At 43.4% G+C, this 21,469-nt stretch overlaps 1 protein-coding gene across 2 annotated transcripts in view; it reads left to right on the plus strand.

The window, feature by feature from the left end:
- The window catches only part of ST3GAL6 (ST3 beta-galactoside alpha-2,3-sialyltransferase 6), a 120,876-nt gene that overhangs the window by 36,710 nt on the left and 62,697 nt on the right, over positions 1 to 21,469 (plus strand). The window contains exons 2-3 of one of the 2 annotated variants that reach the window (XM_075594065.1): positions 9,141 to 9,172; positions 18,160 to 18,288. In XM_075594065.1, the coding sequence (XP_075450180.1) occupies positions 18,279 to 18,288 (10 nt within the window). In that variant the 5' untranslated portion in view covers positions 9,141 to 9,172; positions 18,160 to 18,278. The remainder of the gene's footprint in view (positions 1 to 9,140; positions 9,173 to 18,159; positions 18,289 to 21,469) is intronic. The other variant, XM_075594063.1, reaches the window with a different exon arrangement.

A 21,469-nucleotide genomic window follows, 5' to 3' on the forward strand; every position in this document is an offset into this window, starting at 1 on the left:
GACTGTAGGTAGAATCTTAAGATTAATTTCTCGGACTGTCGAGCACCTAGACGCTCTGGCAGATCTCTCATAAATTTCCAACCACTCATCCCTCTCTAGTGGGGCGCCCAATATCGTTTCCCAATCTAGCGTAATTTTACTTGGTTGCTCCGCTTTCTGTGTGATGAAAATTTGATACAATTGTGCTATGGTGCCTTTATGATATTCACCTGCTGAGTATAAATCCTCGAAAGTTGTGAAAGGTCTAAAAACATCCTGTGTGGGCAGTATTGAGGTAGCGTAATGCCTTATCTGGAAATATTGATATAAATGCATATCTGGAATATCAAACTCTTCCTTTATTTCCTGGAATGTTTTAATAGTATCCGATTTCACTACATCCCACAATCTTCTCAGACCTTTTTCCCTCCATATTTTAAATATCTTCGATTGGAGAGCCGGCACAAACCCTGGGTTAGACAGTATTGGAGTCAAGGGTGAAGGAATAGATGAAACAGATTTAGCCCTTGTCACGGTAGCTAGTGATAGGTTATTATATACACAAAATATCTGGGTTGAATTGAACACGACTGAGATATAATAAAGATAGTTTATTCCTTAGATAGGTGAACACACAAGATGATACAAATAACAGACAAAATATAGCACTAAGGGGTTGGGTAATGAAGCAATCAGATACAGGATTCGCAATTCATACAGCAATCAGGCATCAAGTAGTTGGTAAAATCGAAGCCACTGGGCATAGGGCTGACACTAGTTTATATGTGATTTCAGTCCTATACCCTGGCATTGAGTGCAAGTCATTGGAGGACAATTATCTGCACCCAATCCCTCCTTGCCAGCTAACGTGGGAACATTGTTAGATCATGCCCCCCAGTTAGTTGACACATGCGTACTTCTGGCCCTTGAGGTCTCATTTCTTTAGCCCCACACAAGTCAGGGCGTCTACAAGTCTACCAGACTTGGATCTGGTCAGGAAACCCTTTGTCTGTAAGTGTGAATTACAGCACTTACAGACCACTCAAGTACTGCATTTCTCCGCCCTAATGTATACAGCCAGAGTGGCTGAGCCTTTGATCAGGGGGTCTGTTGTAGACAATGGGTCGCCCCCCTGAGCATTTACATTAAACAGAGCCAGTAACTTTCGCTGGCTTTTATCCCCGCTTTGAAATACTGTACAGTTCTTAATACATATATATATTAAAATAATCCGTTCGGCTGGGCCGAGTGTGCCGAAACTTGCCAGACCCTCATGCCGGAGGGGACTCTCCATGGTGGCCAAGTTTCAGCTCGCTGCGACCCACCGGACTGGAGATACCCAATTACAGTTTAAAAGCCATTTTGGAACACGAGGCTTTTTTCCGCCATGCAAGTCAATGGCAGAAACACAAACTTTGCAATTACCCTGACTCCGTTCTGTTGCCAGAGAGGGTCGGTATTTGCCATGTAATCCTGTCGGAACTAGGACTACATGGTGGCTGAATCTCAGCCCTCTAGGTTGAACAGAACCGGAGTTATGGGTTCTAGGTTTCTGCTCATTCCGACTTGGCCGTTTTCACTCGCGGCTTTTACCTCCGCCATTAGAGTCAATGGAGCGACCCTCGTGGCGAGCGTGACCCTTTAATGGGGTCATTAACTCTCGGACCCGATGGTGGTAGAGTGTGGCGGTTCCTAGGGTCTAGGGGAAAAAATAATTTTATTCCGGGGTGCTCTAGAACCTAAGTTTCCCACGCCAATTGACTTTGAACTTGACCTAATGTGATCAAAAGCTCTTTTTCAGATATTATATCCGCTTTTGCCGTCTGCGGTTTGGATGGCTGCCAACCCATTCCTGGAGGTCGGCTTCGAGGGATCCCCATTGAAATGAATGGCTCTATTGACTTACAATGGGGAACCACCGCTCCTCCTCTCGGGCGCCACCTGCAGGTCTTCTCTGAGAACGGGCCCAAATTGCCGGAATCCCCATAGGATCGTATAGAACTGCAACGGCGGCCTATGGGGAACTGCAAAATGGAGCCTGCAAAGGCGGGAAAATGGAACAAAGGGCTATAATCACTTCCCAACTATTAACCCTTCTCCTCCCGAACGGATCCCAGTGTGAGTGTTAGTGCAGACACTGGAATGGGGGAAATACATTGTTACAGGGGGATACACATTTGGGTGCTGAAGCAGGGTAAAAACACATTACTGGACCGCAGTCCAGTTAACCCCTTGCCTCCGACGTGAGGTCAGGGGGTGACCATAAGGGGTGTAACCCCTTTAATACCGGGCAATCCCCCTCTCCCACTACAGCCCTGCATACTTTATCCCATAGTTTTAGAGAGTGCGCGAGATCACTGGTTGTGTTCTGATAGATTCGGGCCTCATCTTTTTCAGCCATAGCAGCGTTGCCATGTCCTTTATCTGGGCCTCTGCTCTTTCTATGTCCACCCATGGCCTCTCTCCATCCTTCATTGACCAGTATATCAGGGGCTTATCCTGGCTGCTTCATAGTATTTCGTTAAATCTGATTGAGACAAACCCTCTAGTTATGTTGGTGTCCCCATTATCCTTTTCTTTATTCTTGGCTTTCTACCATGCCATATAAACTTTGTTATTTCTATTTCTAGCTCTTTAATATCTTTTTGTGGAACGATGACAGTAAGCACCTGAAATAAAGACAACATCTTAGATGGTGTATTCATTTTAACCTAAGCTATTCTGCCTGTCCATGATATTTGGTGTTTGTCCCAGGTCTTTAGATCTTTTTTCAGCTCTTTAATAAGTGTCGGGTAGTTTGCCGCATAAAGTTTATCGTATGTCCCTGTTATAGAGACTCCCAAATATTTAATCTTGTCTGGTTTCCATCTAATTGGCAATTGTTTCTCCATAGATAGTTTGTCCTTTGCAAGAGATATTTAAACTTAGAGCCTCCGATTTAGTGTGATTTATTTTAAAATTTGAAATATGCCAAATTCTTTTACCGTATCGAATAGTTTTTGTAGTGATATTTTTTGGTTTGTGAGTGATAATAAAACATTGTCTGCATATAGAGACAACTTGTATTCTTTATCCCCTATCATTACTACCTTTATATCTTGATTCCCTCTTATTTTGGATGCCAGGGCTTTTATACATAATGCAAACATCAATGGTGACGGGGGCATCCCTGCCTGGTGCCGTTCGTAATTTGGAATGGAGCTGAGGTCTGGACCGTTGCCGTAGGGTTTATATAGAGAGCCTGGACTACTTTTAATAAAATTGGCGTGTATTCCCATTTTATTCATAACCTGAAATATTAAAGGCCATGCTACTCTGTCAAAGGCCTTGTCTGTATCCAGCCCCAGAATGAGTCGGGTTTTGGCTTTTGTTACAATTATGTATTATATATATGATTCTACGAATATTGTCAGACGCCTGCCTCTTCGGGGTGAAAATGCCCGGAATTTAACAGCTTTAGCCTTTAATTGTTATTAAATTGCTGTTAATTTTCAAGGAACGTCCCAAAGTGATGAGGTAATGTGACCATTACATATTTGTTCATGTTTGAGTCGCTGGGTTTCACTCTAGGTGTATTTGTTTTCTTATCGGTCCATAGGGGAAAGCTCAGTTAAAGAGCAATTACGTCTCATTTCCCAGTCCCCTTGCTGTGTCATTGTTGCTTTGCTATGTTATCGCACCATCCTTTACACTTATTGGGTGCACAAGCCGGGTCCCACATTGGGACCTACCAAGGGTATGTAACTTGGAAGCCGGAGGGATAGAGAGGTGGCAGACAGTGTTGTTTTTTTTTTTTTTTTTTTACATCTTTTAACACACGTGCTTACCTTTGACCAGCTTTTAACATTTCAATGGTAAACAAATACTTTTAGGGGTTTTTATAATCTGGATCTCATGTTTTGTTGATAAGTCCTTAAAGCCCCAGGTAAATTGTTTGCAAATTAACTATGGGGATGTCATTAGTGCTAAATATACATTTTTTCACAATATACAAATAATTGTTATTTTTAAACAATCATTCCCCCCCAACCACATGATTTGCACTCTGTACAATGTCCTATTTCCTCGTCAGTATCACCTTTAATGCATTTGCATGTTTCGCATGATGCTATTTGGTGTGTATTGTACTTGTGTTCTTTTGTACAGTTTACTTGTTGCTTTTGGAAACCGGCTCTAGTTTGCACAGGCATTGGCTTCATTGATGAAAAATTGTAATTTCTACCTTTTGTATTGAACTAGAGCAGAAATATGTTAGAAAGGTGTTGCTGGGAACCCAGCCACAGTCCGTCGCTGCATGAAGTGCTGTAATTGGGCAGCATTCCTCCTGTCTGGCAGCAGCGTGTCTTCTAGGAAGTTTAGGATTGTTTTTGCATGATTTGACAATTTGCTAAACATCTTAAAACAACCTGTAAAGGGCTAATTTCTGGATGGTAACCAATTTGCTTCAGTGTCATTAACCACTCTGGAAGCTGCCATTTGTATTGTATTGTATTGTATTGTATGTCTTTATTTATATAGCGCCATTAATGTACATAGCGCTTCACAGTAGTAATACACGTGGTAATCAAATAAATAACAAATAATATAAATAACAGATCATGGGAATAAGTGCTTTAGACATAAAAGTAACATTAAGGAAGAGGAGTCCCTGCCCCGAGGAGCTTACAGTCTAATTGGTAGGTAGGGAGAACGTACAGAGACAGTAGGAGGGAGTTCTGGTAAGTGCGTCTGCAGGGGGCCAAGCTTTATGTATCATGTGTTCAGAATATCCACAGTGCTATTCATATGCTTCTTTAAGCAAGTGTGTCTTAAGGTGGGTCTTAAAGGTGGATAGAGAGGGTGCTAGTCGGGTACTGAGGGGAAGGGCATTCCAGAGGTGTGGGGCAGTCAGTGAAAAAGGTTTAAGGCGGGAGAGGGCTTTAGATACAAAGGGGGTAGAAAGAAGACATCCTTGAGAAGAACGCAAGAGTCTGGATGGTGCATAACGAGAAATTAGGGCTGAGATGTAAGGAGGGGCAGAAGAGTGTAAAGCTTTAAAAGTGCGGAGAAGAATGGAGTGTGAGATGCGGGATTTGATCGGAAGCCAGGAGAGGGATTTCATGAGGGGAGATGCTGAGACAGATCTAGGAAAGAGTAGAGTGATTCTGGCAGCAGCGTTAAGGATAGATTGTAGGGGAGACAGGTGAGAGGCAGGAAGGCCGGACAGCAGGAGGTTACAGTAATCAAGACGAGAGAGAATGAAGGCCTGAGTCAGAGTTTTAGCAGTCGAGCAACAGAGAAAAGGGCGTACCTTTGTTATATTGCGGAGGAAAAAGCGACAGGTTTTAGAAATGTTTTGAATGTGAGAGAGGAGTCGAGTGTGACCCCTAGGCAGCGTGCTTGGGCTACTTGGTGAATGATCGTAGTTCCAACAGTAATGTGGAAGGAGGTAATAGGGCCAGGTTTGGGAGGAAGTATGAGGAGCTCTGTTTTAGCCATGTTGAGTTTAAGGCTGCAGAGGGCCATCCAGGATGATATAGCAGAGAGACATTCAGAAACTTTGGTTTGTATGGTCTGCTGTAGCAGGTGTAAGGTCGGGTGTTGTAAAGTATATTTGTGTCGTCAGCATAGAGGTGATAATTAAACCCAAAAGATGTTATTAGGTCACCTAGAGAGAGTGTGTACAGAGAAAAGAGAAGAGGTCCCAGGACAGAGCCCTGGGGTACCCTCACAGAGAGATCAATAGAGGAGGAGGAGGTGTTGGCAGAAGAGACACTGAAAGTATGATGGGAGAGGTAGGATGAGATCCAGGATAGAGCTTTGTTCCGAATACCCAGAGTATGGAGAATGTGAAGAAGAGTGTGGTCCACGAGGTCGAGTAATATGAGCAGAGTGTAATGACCTCTGTCTTTGGCAGCATGGAGGTCGTCAGTTATTTTAGTGAGGGCTGTTTCCGTGGAGTGAGCAGTGCGGAAGCCAGATTGTAGAGGGTCTAGGAGAGAATAGGTGTTGAGAAAATGGAGCAAGCGAGAGAATGCAAGACGTTCAAGGAGTTTAGAGGCAAAAGGCAGGAGGGAGACAGGTAGGGTCAAGCTTGCTGTTTTTGAGTAATGTCATATGTTGCATGTTTTGAAGGAGGATGGAAAGGTTCCAGAGCAGAGGGAGGAGTTAAAAATGTGTGTGAGCATAGTAGGAGCAAGAGGTTTTATGAGATGGGAGGGAATGGGGTCAAGAGGGCAAGTGGTAGAGGGAGAAGAGGCGATCAACAGCGACACATCCTCCTCTGAGACAGTGGAAAAAGAGTCAAGGAAGGCAGGAGGAGAGTTTGGAAGAGGTGTAGGATGGGAGGAAGAAACGGAGGGGATGTTTGACGTATGGATTCCACCTTTTCATTAAAATAGTCAGCAAAGTTCTGAGCGGAGGTGGAGGATGGAGAGGCAGCTGAGGGTGGTTTGAGTAGAGTATCAAAGACAGAGAACAGTCGGCGTGGGTTAGACTTGTACATGTTGATTAGTGAAGAAAAGTAGGCTTGTTTAGCTTGCGAGAGGGCAGAGTTGAAACAGGATAGCATAAATTGGTAGTGAAGGAAGTCTGCGAGAGTATGAGATTTCCTCCAGAGGCGTTCAGAGGAACGAGTGGAGGAACGCAGCAGAGGTGTGGGAATTTAGCCAGGGTCTAGGGTTAGAAGGACGAGGGCGGCAGAGAGAAAGCGGGGCATGTAGATCAAGAGAGGAGGACAAGACAGAGTTGTAGTTCCTGACCAGGTTGTCAGGGTCTGTAGCAGAGCTGAGGGAGGAGCGTAAAGTGGACTCAGTCAGGTAAGTGAATAGAGCGCAGGTTTCTGCAGAACCGGGGGGTAGATGGAGGTGGAGAGGAGAAGCGAGATAGAGAGAAAATGAGATGAGGTGATGGTCAGAGAGAGGAAAAGGGGAAATGGAGAAATCGGAGAGAGAGAAGTTTTTAGTGAAAACCAGGTCTAAGTAGTGGCCATCCTTGTGGGTGCTGGCTGCAGTCCACTGTTGAAGGCCAAAAGAAGAGGTTAGAGAAAGAAAGCGGGAAGCCCAAGGGAGAGGGGGTCATCAATGTGGCAATTGAAGTCCCCAAGGAGAAGAACAGGGGAGACTGAGGAGAGAAAGAAAGAGAGCCAGGATTCAAAGTGAGAGAGAAAGGCAGTAGGGGGATGAGTAGAGGTAGGTGGGCGATAGATGACCGCCACATGGACAGGGAGTGGAGAGAAGATCTGGACAGTGTGAGCCTCAAAGGAGGGAAAAGCAAGAGATGGAGGAATAGGAAGGGTTCGGTAATGGCAAATAGAGGAGAGGACGAGCCCCACACCTCCACCCCTGCCATCAGTGCGCGGAGTGTGGGAGAAGGAAAGGCCACCATAGGAGAGGGCAGCTTCCAGAGCAGAGTCAGACTGAGTGAGCCAGGTCTCAGTTATAGCAAAGAGGAGCAGAGAGTGAGAGAGAAAAAAGTAATGTACAGAGAGGAACTTGTTAGAAAGGGAGCGAGCATTCCAAAGGGCACAGGAGAAAGGGAGAGAGGAGGGAGGGTGGCAGGGGATGGGTATGAGTATGAGGTTGGAGGGGTTGACACCAGAAGGAGTAGAGGTTGCAATTGGCAGACGAGGAGAGTGCATGTAGGAATAAGGCAGGGACCAGGATTGGGAGAGATATCCCCAGAAGCAAGGAGGTGAAGCATGGATAGAAAGAGGATGTGTGAGGATGATTTGTAGGGGTGTTTTTTAGTGCACGGGATAGAGCTGTGTGGTGTCAGAGGACGCAGGTAAGAAAGGAGTTCATGTGAACAGAGAAGTGGTGAAGGAAGGAGAGATGGAGATATATGAATAGAGTTAGAGACATACTGAGGCTGGTAAAAAGAAGTGCATAATTTGAGAAGTGAAGTCACAGCAAATATAAATGGTAAAGGCAGCATCACAGCAGTAATGATGCAGTCTGGTATTGATGATATCCTCCTTTCCAGCGTAGTTCAAATGCAGGAATCGGGGCCAGTTGGGGGTGTCCACTTCTTCCTCACTTCTTTAGAACTTCCTTTTAAACTTGAGTTGTTCAGTAGTCCTACCACTTATAATGGACCACTTGGACATGGGCTGCATTTGGACAAGATACCTTTGTATATTCCTTGACATTGTGGTGAAAGGTATTATACTAATTTGCATTTAATGTTTTTGGTTATGCCGACGGATTTTGAGGGCGACGTTTACTAAACTGCGCTACTCCATAAAACACAGGTCTTCATAAGTACTGTATAACCTTTTTTCTATTTTTGGCCCATTCATGCGAATGGGGTTGTAGGGTGTCTTCCTGTCTGGAAGGTTTATTTTATTTATTTAAAAAAAATTTTTTTTTTGAGTATCACTTTTTCGGAAATATAGCCATGATTGTTTTGGTTCTCCAAGAAGCAAAAACTTTTAGCTAGTTTGACGTTTGAACCTCTGGGGCGTTGCAACGGTCTTCTTAGCATTGGTAAAATTATCAGAATGCATCAGTGTCATTTAGTTATCACTGTATGAATGGTAGCCATTCATTTGCTGTATTCAGAATTAACCCATGCATATCGAAGCAGTGTTTCAGACCTGTTTGACACTAGAGCCGCTCACACAGCTTTTAAGCACAGCATGGGACTTGCTAAGCAAGTGCTCACAAGTGATATTCTTTATTGGCTATATGCTAACGGTGGCGGTTTTCTGTTGCCTTTTTCACCCACCATAACTTAAAATGTATTATATACTCTCACTCACACTCACTCACACTCACTCTCACTCACTCTCTCTCACTCTCTCACTCTCTCTCTCTCACTCACTCTCTCACTCACTCTCTCACTCACTCTCTCACACACTCTCTCTCTCACTCTCTCTCTCTCACACTCTCTCTCACACTCTCTCTCACACTCTCTCACTCTCTCTCACACTCTCACACTCTCCCTCTTTCTCACACACTCTCACACACTCTCACACTCTCACTCTCTCACACTCTCTCTCACACTCTCACTCTCTCTCACTCTCTCACACTCTCACTCTCTCTCACACACTCTCTCTCACACTCTCTCACTCTCTCACACTCTCTCACTCTCTCACTCTCTCTCACACACTCTCTCACACACTCTCTCTCACACACTCTCTCTCTCTCTCTCTCTCACACTCTCTCTCACACACTTTACAGGAATGTCCAGGGCACTCAAATTGGGATCAAAGGTAGGACAAAAAACTTATCTTATTGCATCAGGGTGCTTGCAGTGCAGCCAGGACCACCATCCAGCGACAAAAACAGACAGAACAGGAAAAACAAATCCGCAGCACTCACAGGTAATGATCAAAAACTGGAGCATCCAGTTTTTCATGTTTGTTCTACCCCTGATGCCTGTTTGATGAAAAACCTTTTTATTTTTGATCATTACCTGTGAGTGTTGCGGATTTTTTATTCCTGTTCTATAAAAAAAATAATATATATGTAATATATATATATATCTTTTTATTATTGATTTTTTAAAATAGGTTTTATGTCTGTGTGCACCGAGCATCTTTTTTTTGTATATCTATCTGTATCTCTATATCTCTCTATCTATATACTCTATATCAGAAATGAAATGTAAATCTTTCATTTGTTTTTCGCTTAATTTGAGCTTAATATAAAAATGTCCCATCTGGGTCACAGGAAACCAGGACCTGTACATGGTTCGCACCTGGCGGGACGTCCCGATTGCATAAACTGGATGCTGGGGCTCTGTGGCCATATCTTTAGTTCTTTCCATCAGAAACTAGGGACAAAAAACTAAAATGATCTTGGAAACTGGAGTCCCTATAGGTTGGGGGACTGTGGATCAGATCCAGGGAACGCAAGTGCCAGAAGTACAGTGAAAAACGTTTTGGGTCGACATGGTCACTGGAACCTGCCGAAGTGTCATGTCGACCCGAATCATTTGCATTAAACTAAAGAACTCTTGCAACTCCACTTTTGCTGGGGTATCGTGGTCCATTCTTTGAGTAACTGGGCTTTCCTTATCTTCATCAACTTTCCTACCATTGGCAGATAGCAGGCTGCTGATCCATGGTGCTTTTGGTACATAGAGCATTTACAAAAGAGAGAAGAATCGCTAATAAGAGCACTCCACCTCTACTAATATACATAATATGAAGAAAACAATAGGCAGACAGGCGCACTGGGGGGTATGAACAATTTATTAATCTAAGACAGTGGGCAAGACATCCACTGATAAGGGATAAAACAACAATGATGCAAAATATAAATATATAATTAAATAATAAAGCGACAAGGTAGGAAATTTTTTTTAAAAACCGTTAAAGAACGGTACTGGTATATACACTAGTATACTCGGTGTGGAGCACGGGGTAACCACAGGATCTAGCTACGCACTACAGAAAGGGTCCGGACCAATCTGAGTACTTACCCTGCTAGAGACAAGGGGACCCGCTCCCACCGGCTGCATTAACTCCACAGGAACTGCCACCACATGACCTCTACGCGTTTCGCACGTAGTGCTTCGTCAGGAGGTCCTTATGATACATAATATGAAGTTTAATGATATTGTGTTAATCTAGATTAACACAATATCATTCAACTTTATCATATTGTTTATATTAGTAGAGGTGGAGTGCTCTTATTAGGGATTTGTTTCTTCATTGTAAATGCTCATAGTGTACATTCCCTTGAGCAGGGGTGCGCAAAGTTTTTGGTGTGCGTCCCCCTGCCTGGGAGCCCCAGCGTTTGCGCACCACTCTCTTAGAACCGCGTCATTTGACACCGCGTTGCCATGGTGACGTGTCACTGACGACCCGGCTGGCAGCAGCTAAGGGACAGAGGCCTCACGCCTCACCCGGTAATTAATTTAAATGCCTTGGGGAAGGGCGCGTGACCTCTAACCGCCGCGCCCCCCCATAGCAAATCTTGCGCCCCAGTCAGTCAGCGGAAGCAGTGACGTAGGTTCGCATATTGTATGGAACGAAGTTCTTTTGAGAGTCTCCAGTTCACATGAAACAGTGGTAAGGTGATGGCACACAGTTATTCTGCCAAGGGCCATGTCCAGAGCAAGTAGATTTTTTCAGTTTTCCTCGGGTGTAGTAAGCACAGCAAGTCATTCTGTGAGTCGTAGCCCATGTGATCTGCCGCATTTTGTCACACACTTGTGACTTCAAAGGAGAAATATTGTTGTGCTAGCGTGCACGTATATATAGCTAGTATGTTGCCAAGTTATTTATTTATTTATGAAAATGTTTTATCAGGAAGTAATACATTGAGAGTTACCTCAGGTTTTCAAGTATGTCCTGGGCACCGATTTATGATGACAGATACATAGTTACATTAAGTGAACTAGGTTATACATTATGTATAAAGACATTGCATGAATAGTTAAAGATGAAATATGTTATAGGCGCATGTAACAGTTACAGACCAGATTAAAACGTGAGACCACTTTTAGGTAACAATTTAAACTGGTGGTGGATTTGAGTCTCCGGTAGATTTGTACCTGTTGTGGGGGGCACGGTAGGGGTTACAGAGGATTCGGTGGGTTAAACAAACCACAGATAACAAATACAGTCAGGATGGAGTGATTCTTGTATACAGGGGTTACAGAAGATTCAGTGGGTAAAACATACCTGTGGGTGAAGAGACAATGCAATTAGTTCCATATCCCATCAGCTGAGGTTATAGTCTTGCATGGCAAACAATAAATATATAACTACATATTCACTTAAAGATTCCCACTTTAAGGCCTTGGATATAGTAGGCGCGTGATGGAGCGCATGGTGTTGCGCGCGCCTGTGGTTTGAGCGATCCGTGTCCTGTGAGATTTGTATGATGTACGCGACAGGGAGTGGGCACGCAAAGCGCTGTGACGCGTACGCTGGTGTACACGTTTCCAGTGTCGCGACGCGGTCACGTGGCAGTGCCCCGGCATGGCCGCACCCCTCATCATGGCCCCGCCCCACACTCTCCCTAGATCTCCCCTACAGACCGCCAATTGCGGCTGCAGTCTGCATGCGCCGCCATGCCACCAGGCGCACGTTCAGCAGGGAGGACTGGGGCCGTAGCCTAAGGAAGACTGGCCGATCAGAGAACCAGACAAGTTCAGGGCTTAGGTCGGTGAGATGAGAGCAACCAGCTTAGTTTTAAGCCGGAGAAGCCTGCCTAGCTGAGACAAAGTCCTGCATTTTGCGGCCAAGTTCTATTTTTCGCTTTGCTCGCGGTTAAGGTATAGAGGCTGGTATCTTCCTGGAGGAAGGTACTGTGAAGGCTATGGACCAGGAGCTGACAGGGTAAGCCTTCTGAAGCAGGCACCCTGCATGTAGTTAGGCTAGTGTCATCCCCAGTAAGTGTCTATTTTCTGTATGTTGTCTAATCTGGGTGTCTACTGGTGTCACCAGAATAAACCTAATTTTATTCAACTACCTTGTTTTGCCTAGTGACTGATCCCAGTAGGTAAAGGTGTTAAAAGTACTGGTCAAACGGTGACAGTGCTTTTTTCTCTTCGATATATAACTTTGTGCCTTAAATATGCATGGAAAACTACCAGGCCTAAGTTATCCTCGGGTGCCTTGAGATCTGCAGAATATGCCACCTGACAGAGCTTCACTGTGGTTAGGGGGTGTGGTGTGGCTGGGGGGGGTCTCTCACAGAGCTCTGTCAGACATTCAGGCTCCGCTCTATCTTCAGGCTGCTGTTCAATTTGGCAGCTCCTGCAGCAGCTGCAACAAATATACAGATCTTCTCTCCCATGACAGGCAATGACCAAAAGGTCACAACCCCTGCACCTCCATTACTTTCACCTCCTGTAACTGCCTCTTAACCCCTTCCCAACCCCGGGGCTACTCTTAACCCATTATGTCTCGGTCATTGTGTTTGTCTTGTTCCTGAGAAACTCCCTCTCCCTGCTCAATCAACACTAAGCATTCCCTCTCCTCAATCAACAAACCCCGAAATACCCCCTACGTAACAAGCCCCCCAAAACTCCCCTCTTGATCAACAACCACCCTGCTTAACAAATCCCTTGAATGCGCCCATCTCCCTGCTCAACACTGCGTCCTCTCCCTCATCCATTCTTCCCAATACCTACTCTCTGCTCATCAAACACGTGGCTCCTAAATAGTTTTATACTTTTTTATACTTTATTTTGTGTCTGTGTGTATCTAATATCTATCCTTCCATCAATTAAAAATGTGTCACGTCAACAATCATTTATTAAATGGAATAGAACTAGAAGTTGTCATAGGTTGCCTACCTTGGCCGGCAAATAATAATAATGGATGGGAACCTTTTTGAATGAAATAAATAAATAGACGGATAAAGATGGGATGGAACGCATTTGGAAGAAACCAGACACCATTCCATGGGGGCTCAAGAATAAAGTTTTTGGGCAGTGTATTCTGCAAATGCTCACGTAGGGAAGTGAAACTTGGAGCCTAAATATGAAGCTACAGGCAACGCGAAGAACTATGGAGAGATGTAACCTGGGTATTACCTGAAGAGCGAGAAAAGAATGAATGGGTTTGAAATCAAACAAGTCTGTGATGCCACACAGGTGAATACATTTAAATGTCAGTGGGTGGGACGTATCGCAAGAAGAAATGACAATCATTGGATACTAATGGTACACTACTGAATTCTAAGAGAGCTTTAAAGACCAAGACAACGACCAAAAGGAAGCTGGAAGGGTGAGATTAGAAACGTTGATGGAACAGCGTGAGAAGAGGTCTAATCGCAATACATGGAACATCATTGGGGGAGGCCTTCACCCAGCAATGGATGGAGCAGGGCGGAAGTTTACATTATATATAGATAATCATTACAGAAAGTCAGTTACCTACTTCCTTTACGTTATTCTTGGCATTTAGCAATGTCTGCCACAATAGAGGATTGTGTTTGTCGCCTGGAATGGGTCCAGTAGATTTGTTTGCAAAGCAAGAAGTACTTCGAAGACATTAGAATACATTGCAGCATTTCAATAGGAGGTATTGACTGCCAAAATAGGAATCCAAAGTTTGTGTTGAAGCCAACATTGAAGAAGCTGTTAACACAATAATAAAGTGTTCTCTTTAAGAGAATGAACTACTTTGCTTCTTTGCTTTGGAATTACCTGTAATTTACTACCCAGCAATGCATGTATGAAGGGTCTAACATGCCCAAAAGCAGAGCCTATACAGATATTAGGTCCAGAAATAATTGGACACTGATACAAGTTTTGTTATTTCGGCTGTGTACCAAAATAAATTCAAGTTACAGTTAAATAATGAATATGGGCATAAAGTGCAGTCTATCAGCTTTAATTTGAGGGTATTAACATCCAAATTGGAGGAAGGGTTTAGGCATTACATCTCTTTAATATGTAGCCCCCTCTTTTTCAAGGGACGAAAAGTAATTGGACAATTGACTCAAAAGCTGTTTCATGGACAGGTGTGGGCTAGTCCTTCGTTATTTCATTAAGCAGGCAAAAGGTCTGGAGTTGATTCCAGGTGTGGCATTCACATTTGGAAGCTGTTGCTGTGAACCCACATGTGGTCAAAGGAGCTCTCAAATCAAGTTAAACAGGGCATCCTTAGGCTGCAAAAAAAAAAAAAATTCCATCAGAGAGATAGCAGGAACATTAGGAGTGGCCAAATCAACAATTTGGTACATTCAGCCAAATTCAGTGAAGTTGATTGGATGGCGCTTCACTTTACAGATGGACAATGACCCAAAACATACTTCGAAAGCAACCCAGTAGTTTAAGGCAAAGAAGTGGAATATTCTGCAATGGCCGAGTCAATCACCTGATCTCAACCCGATCGAGCATGCGTTTCACTTGCTGAAGACAAAACTTAAGGCAGAAAGACCCACAAACAAACAACAACTGAAGACAGCTGCAGTAAAGGCCTGGCAAAGCATCACAAAGGAGGAAACCCAGCGTTTGGTGGTCCATGCGTTCCAGACTTCAAGCAGTCATTGCCTGCAAAGGATTCTCGACAAAGTATTAATTTTTTTTATTTATGATTGTGATAATTTGTCCAATTACAGTTGAGCCCCTAAAATAAGGGGACTGTGTATGAAAATGGTTGCAGTTCCTAAACGTTTCATACGGTATTTGTGTTCAACCCCTTGAATTAAAGCTGAAAGTCTGCACTTCTATTGCATCTCAGTTGTTTCATTTCAAATCCATTGGGGTGGCGAACATGGGCCAAAAATATGAAAATTGTGTCAGTGTCCAATTAATTCTGGACCTACAGTAACTGTATATAGCGATTTTGTTTCAGGATTTCATTTTCTTCTTTTAGAAAGTGTAAAAATGCATTAAATCAGTTTACAGAAAAACCTAGTGTATAATACTAAAAAAATTAAATAAAAATAAAAACTGTCCAGGTCCGTTGGTTATTAAAAAATGCATGCAAGAGTTAAGCTGTAGGTCAAGAACAGATTCTGTAATGTGCTTCAGTGTCACAAACATTATTCTGGGCATGACCTGCAAATCAGTAGAATGTGTCACTTTTTTGCTTTCTTTCATAACCAATGTCTCGCAAATTGCACAGGCCATCCTGGCTGTCATTGCGGTTTGCGGGGAAGAAAAAAACAAAGTGTCCTATTTGAACATTAACTTCTGCAAACTTCTCACACATGGGGGTTGTTGATCAGTTTTCCAGCTGCAAAAACATCGCAAAACTCCTGCACCTTTTTGCTCTGGTTTTGCAGCTGGGAACTTTACAGAGCCCTTGTAGTAGTCTAGATTTATGGGGGGAAGGGGGCACATTTAGATTTTCAACCGGATGCTGAAGGAGTGGTGAGTTTTTTTGTGTAATGTGGTGTATGTCATCAGATGACTGTGTACACATATTGGGTGTCCAAGTACAAGCTGTGCCTTTTTATAAAGCTTTGTCTCCTTTTCTAGCTGTCTTTTCATAGATTAAAGGTGCACAGCATGCATGGAGCTTCTGTTTACACAGCCTCCTATTGTGGTGCTTGATGGATTTAGGGCAGCAAGCACAGCTCTTACTTATCTTCCCTTAGGGCAATCAGTTGTGATATTAATACAATAATAACATAGCTTTCATTGACAAAATAAGGCCAGTGTAAGTGTTTTTCTTAATTTCTTCAGTTGGCAACCAAGCTTTATTTTGTCTGGTGGTGGCTGTGTATTAAGAGCAGCAGGGTATGTTACAAAGCTTTCTTATTTCTACTTCCAGTAGGTTGGGGCCTGTTCATATTTTAAATTGTTTTCGAGGGAATTTGCCACAATGCGCTAACGGCACTTATATACTCCATCTGTCTAACGGTTCCACATAAGGCGCATTAAACTGATCCGCACAGTGGCCAAAGTTCAGTGACATAAATAAGTAACATTTGGTTGTTCTGCAAAATAAAAAAAGTTTTATTTTATTTTTTAAACATGCTGTTAACAAGAAAGTTCTTCCAAGTCTTTGGTGTGCAAACTCCCCCCCCCCCCCCTCCCGCTTGAGTGCAAATCCCCCTGCTCGACTTAAGCGTCCAGTGACGCAGCGGGGTCATGTGACATCATGTTGACATGGCTATGCGACATCACGTGACCCGCCACGTCTTTGGACGCCGGGTTGCCATCGCTGGAATCCAAGGTAAGAGGAGTTGGAGGCCTCGCTCGATCCCTGGCATTTAATTTAAAAGCCTTCGGGGAAGCGAGCGGCCTCTGTAACCGCCGCTCCCCACCAGAAAATCTTGCACCTCCAAGTTTGCGCTCCCCTGCACTCAGCCACACACCACTATTTTCAGTTCTGGGAAACCCCTTTCCCCCAGTTCCTGAGAGGCTTACTGGTAAAGTTACTGGATTTAAGCCTTCCTCATGGGGGAATGGCTGCCAAGTGGAAACCTCACCATCGGTTGTGGTTACCTATTACATGGCATTTTAAATCCCCTTAAAAAAAAAACCCCCAGAAAGTAATACCGTTAATTTCGCCCATAAGTGTAGGTTGGGGAAGACGGACACCAGAGCTGAAACGAGTGCGGTTCAGCTCTAATCCGGTAAAAAAACAAAATGGAGGTTGGTTAGGGTAGATTGCTCCTTGAAAGGGGCCTTATAATGGAAAGGGGCCTGCAATACACTTCTTCTGCAGTTATGCTTATGCTCATATCAGGGGAAAAGGCATTCAAGTTGAGTACACAATTTTCTTTATTAAAGTATCCATTACAATGACATTTTAATGTGTTGCGCATTTGTTTTTAAATGACCTTGTTCATATGGAAATATATGTACTTGAAGTCTCCCATCTGTTGCAGTAAATCTTTTGCTGTTGTGTTGAAGGGGTTTTTAGAAATGTTTGTGAATGTGATTCAACAGTTGTCTTACTTAACCAGGCCGTGGGACAAATGGCAGAAGTTATCGTTCTTAATTGCTTCTATTTTTCTGTGTCCGTGACTGGACGTGCATTAATCTGTTTACCTGCTGGAGGACGCTGGTTAACCAATAACCATTGAGCCCCTACTGTGGATGAAAACTTTCAGAAATGGTAGAAGTCTTACTGAAATGTGACAGTGTTTCCCCCTCCCCCCTCCTCCCACCCACACACATCTGACACCTAAGGCTGAGTCCATGGTGACTCCAGCCGTGCGGAGGCGCGCTGAGGCTGAGGGAAAGCGGGTGCTTTCCCTGGCCTTAGTTCGCGTGCCGTCCAGGGGCGTGTCGGGGAGGGTGGGGGGGAGCGGGCCAGTGACGTCACGGGCGAAACCGCTACGTGACCGGCCCTGCGCTCCCGTGTGCGCTCAAACTAGAAAAATTGTGCTACACTTCCGCACACTTGCGGAAGTTTGCGCAAACCCCTGCTAAAGCCGCTCTCATTGTGGACACTATGTAAATCAGGATGTTTTGGCTACTTTAGCATATACTGTTTATTTTCTCTGATGATTATCAATGACTAATGGGTGGTCTTAAACTTGTAGACTGTTCAGGGCTGAGAGAATACAATAGTTTCCGTTACTTCTTGTAGAGAGCCTGAAGTTTTGCTAATTGCATCAACTGGGAAGGAGAATTAGATTTCGAGCATTTATGTAGAAATGTGGCTGTGTACATGATTTTTTGTGTGTGTGTGTGTGTGTATATGTGTGTGTATGTGTATATGTGTGTGTATGTATATATGTATGTATGTTTTTAAATATATAATATATTCTTGATTAAACAGTTTGCCCTTTTTCATTCAAGTATTCAGTTCTTTCAATGCATCTCTTTCAGGTCTTAATGGTGCATTTCAATGTGGACTTTTCCAGCTCTGAAAAGCAGATCCATACACTGCTATGATTATTTGACTACTTCACGTTAAGTGTTCCCTACTGGTACTGGAGTAGTGTGCCATGTTTCAAGGTAAGCACAAAGTATTTATGCATGTATATCTGTCCTATTTAATCCATGATAAAACACTCACATATGATTGATTAAGCCAATATTGTACTTCTCTGGCCCTTTTATTCACTTGATGTTGCCGTCATGTGCTGCTGCTGCTATCTGACTTTTTCTGTTGAAGTTTCACTTGATCCTCTTCCAAACCTACTTTGTCGCACAAGAATTTGGCCTTTGTGTCCTGTTCTTTTTAGTTTAGTCTAGTGACACCATATGCTCATTAGATTGATCACTGGTTTGAATGCCATGATAGTGCACTGGGTTATACATGTAGATAAATGTGCGTTCCATGCCGAATTGCCCAGTGAAAGTCCTTGCTGTATGGGATCAGCAACAGTGTAACGCTGTGGTTTTTAACATCTCTATTATGAAATGAAAGATTCTATGCGTGCCTGGAAAGGGCTGGTCTGCTCTGCTATTGTGCAGACGCGCGTTTCACTTTATGCAGCGTTCTATACAAGAGTCAAAAGAAGATTCATAAGGCAGCATTACAAAACAAAAGTGGAGATGTAGGACTTTGTATCTGGAGTATTGTTACTATTATTATTTCTTATTATTATTCTGGCTCAACCCCGTTATAATGCGATCCGTTACGATGCGAATCCACTTATAACGCGATGCAAGCATGGCTCCCAATTTTCGTATTTATGAATACTTTACAACAGGATTATTGGTATCTTAAAGACTTTATTGTACAACGCGATGTGATTCTTTGGACCCCAAGCACAGTGTTATAAGAGGGTTGAGCTGTATTGTGCAAAGAAGTGACCACATGAAAGGCCAGTGCCCTTGGAGTGCGCCTGCTTATAGGGCCAGAAATAGAAAGTACATGCAGTTTAGGCGTAATATTTTTAAAAACTTCACCGAGGTTTTAAAGTGTTCCTTTTTTTTTTTCAGTTGGTAATTGAACTTTATTTGGAGTATTCTTGTCATCCAGAGTGCCTCTGATATACCAAGGCAATGCAGCGGGCACCTCTGCGCATGCGCTGGCTCACGCTGACGGCCGCTTCATCGCATGCGCTCCGACGGTCCCATCTGCCAATAATGACACTTCCGTTACATACTCCACGAAGGAGATTTGTGCCAGCAAATAAGTTTCACTTAAAAAAAAAAAAACCCCAATAAAACCATGAGAACAGATATTTACAAACAATCGCTCAGTGTTCAGTGTTAAAGAACATAAAGAAGGTGTATATGATTTAAGACATTCTGTAGCAAGGGTTCCCAGTTGATGTGACTTAAAGATGTGAAGTGGCTGAACCTGTTCGAATTCTGTGGTCCGCTCCTTGTGACCTTGAGCAATCATATGATTCAAGCATCAAGATTAGATTGCAAGGACTCTAGCTGGCAAAATTCTATGTACAGCTCTGCATACATGATCAGCCCTACTGTATATAAGGAAGTAAATAGTTTACTCACACTTTAAATATCAGTAATATTTTAAAGTGTAAATACCCCCTCATTCACAATCTATATATCACATCCTATATTCAACCTCTGTGCATAGATCCTTTATGTGGGCTGCGGATGATCCGAAACTTCAGCTGATGAACGCAGAAACCTGGGGCCTCTCATGTACCCTCTCACCGCCTTCATGTTCCTATTGGTTAACAAGGTTTTCTGAGCAGTGGCCTAATATCGGCTCTGTCTGTACATGCTGTTATCCCAGTTTCCATGTATTGTGTATAACTTGTACTAAACCTGTAAATTGTTGCTTTGAGCATGGAACCCGATATATGCACTACAATGAAACACAGCTTCTTATCAGCAATTAACTTGCATTGCTGGTACTGATAATGCTGAAAGCTATTCATACTTTAGTACGAACCCCAACCCCCCCCCCCCGCCCCAAGGGATTCTTCGTATTCTGTAAATACAATTCAAACGTTAAAGTTTTCTCAGCCTCTTAGTGCTAAAAAAAAGCCTGATTTCTTTTCAGTATACATTATCTGCTACACTACATTACAGTAAAAGTTAAAGGGGCAGTCCCACCTAGCTCCACATGGGATAAAGGCAGCAGTATATTTATTAGGTTAAATGTCGTAACAAAAAAAAGTGTATCAAGTTGCTATAAGAATGAGCCAGAATAAAATAATGAGTGCTTCACCAAGGGCGGAGAAAACTGGCAGCCTTTAGTCCTGGACTATATGTTTATAGAGAGTGCACATCTTACCAGGCAAAGAACAGCATGGTACAGATACTGCTTCTGTAGACTACTCACATGTAGAAATTGCTACAGCACACCAGTCTTAATAAATGATGGGGATGTATTGTAAGTAACAAAAGACAAAGATACCAAATCCAACTTCCAATGTGACAAAATACATAGTTAAGAAAGTGGGGAGGGGTGAGCTTAAACCCTGGGAGGAGGGGCCACTAAACTCCAACCAACTGATACCAGTTGAAAATTAAAATGAAAGAACACACAATCCCTCCCCACTTATTCAGTGGCCGGTTTTTCCATGTTCCTGTGCTGGACAGGTCCACTGAGGCCATTCTCCCTCCACTGCAAAGCTAAACGTGACACTTCAAAAGTCATGTTATGACCTGCAACTGGTCATGCCGTGAAGTGGCTGTAGGGTTCTAACGCTTTGGCCAAAGGGTTTAACTAAATGACCCTTACTCATGAGAATACCAACATTGGAGTATTTAACCATGTATTTTGTCACATTGGATGTAGCATTGGGTATTTTTATCTTTTGTCGTATACATCTGGCCACGCTCAGCACTCCTTTTGACACACACACACACACACACACACACACACACACACACACACACACACACACACACACACACACACACACACACACACACACACACACACACACACACACACTCTCTGTGTTCTGGGGTTAGAGCTTGCTGGGATTGTGTGTTCATGTATTGTTGGTGTCAACAATTCAGTGTTAAATCCATACCTTTAAGAAGAAAAGCAAAAAAATGCACTGCCAGGGAGCTAAGTGGTGTTAAAAATAAAAGTTTTTTATTCAGTGTATCTTCACAGACAGCATACCCCCCAAGGGGTGAAAACAGTACCTCCTACGCGTTTCGGACCATAGGGGTCCTTTATCAAGGAGTATGGGGGATAACAGTAAGGGGACTCCTTTATATACACCACTTAATTAGCAATCTCCTTTAAACT

This window comes from Ascaphus truei, chromosome 3 (assembly GCF_040206685.1).
Source record: "Ascaphus truei isolate aAscTru1 chromosome 3, aAscTru1.hap1, whole genome shotgun sequence".
NCBI lineage: Eukaryota > Metazoa > Chordata > Amphibia > Anura > Ascaphidae > Ascaphus > Ascaphus truei.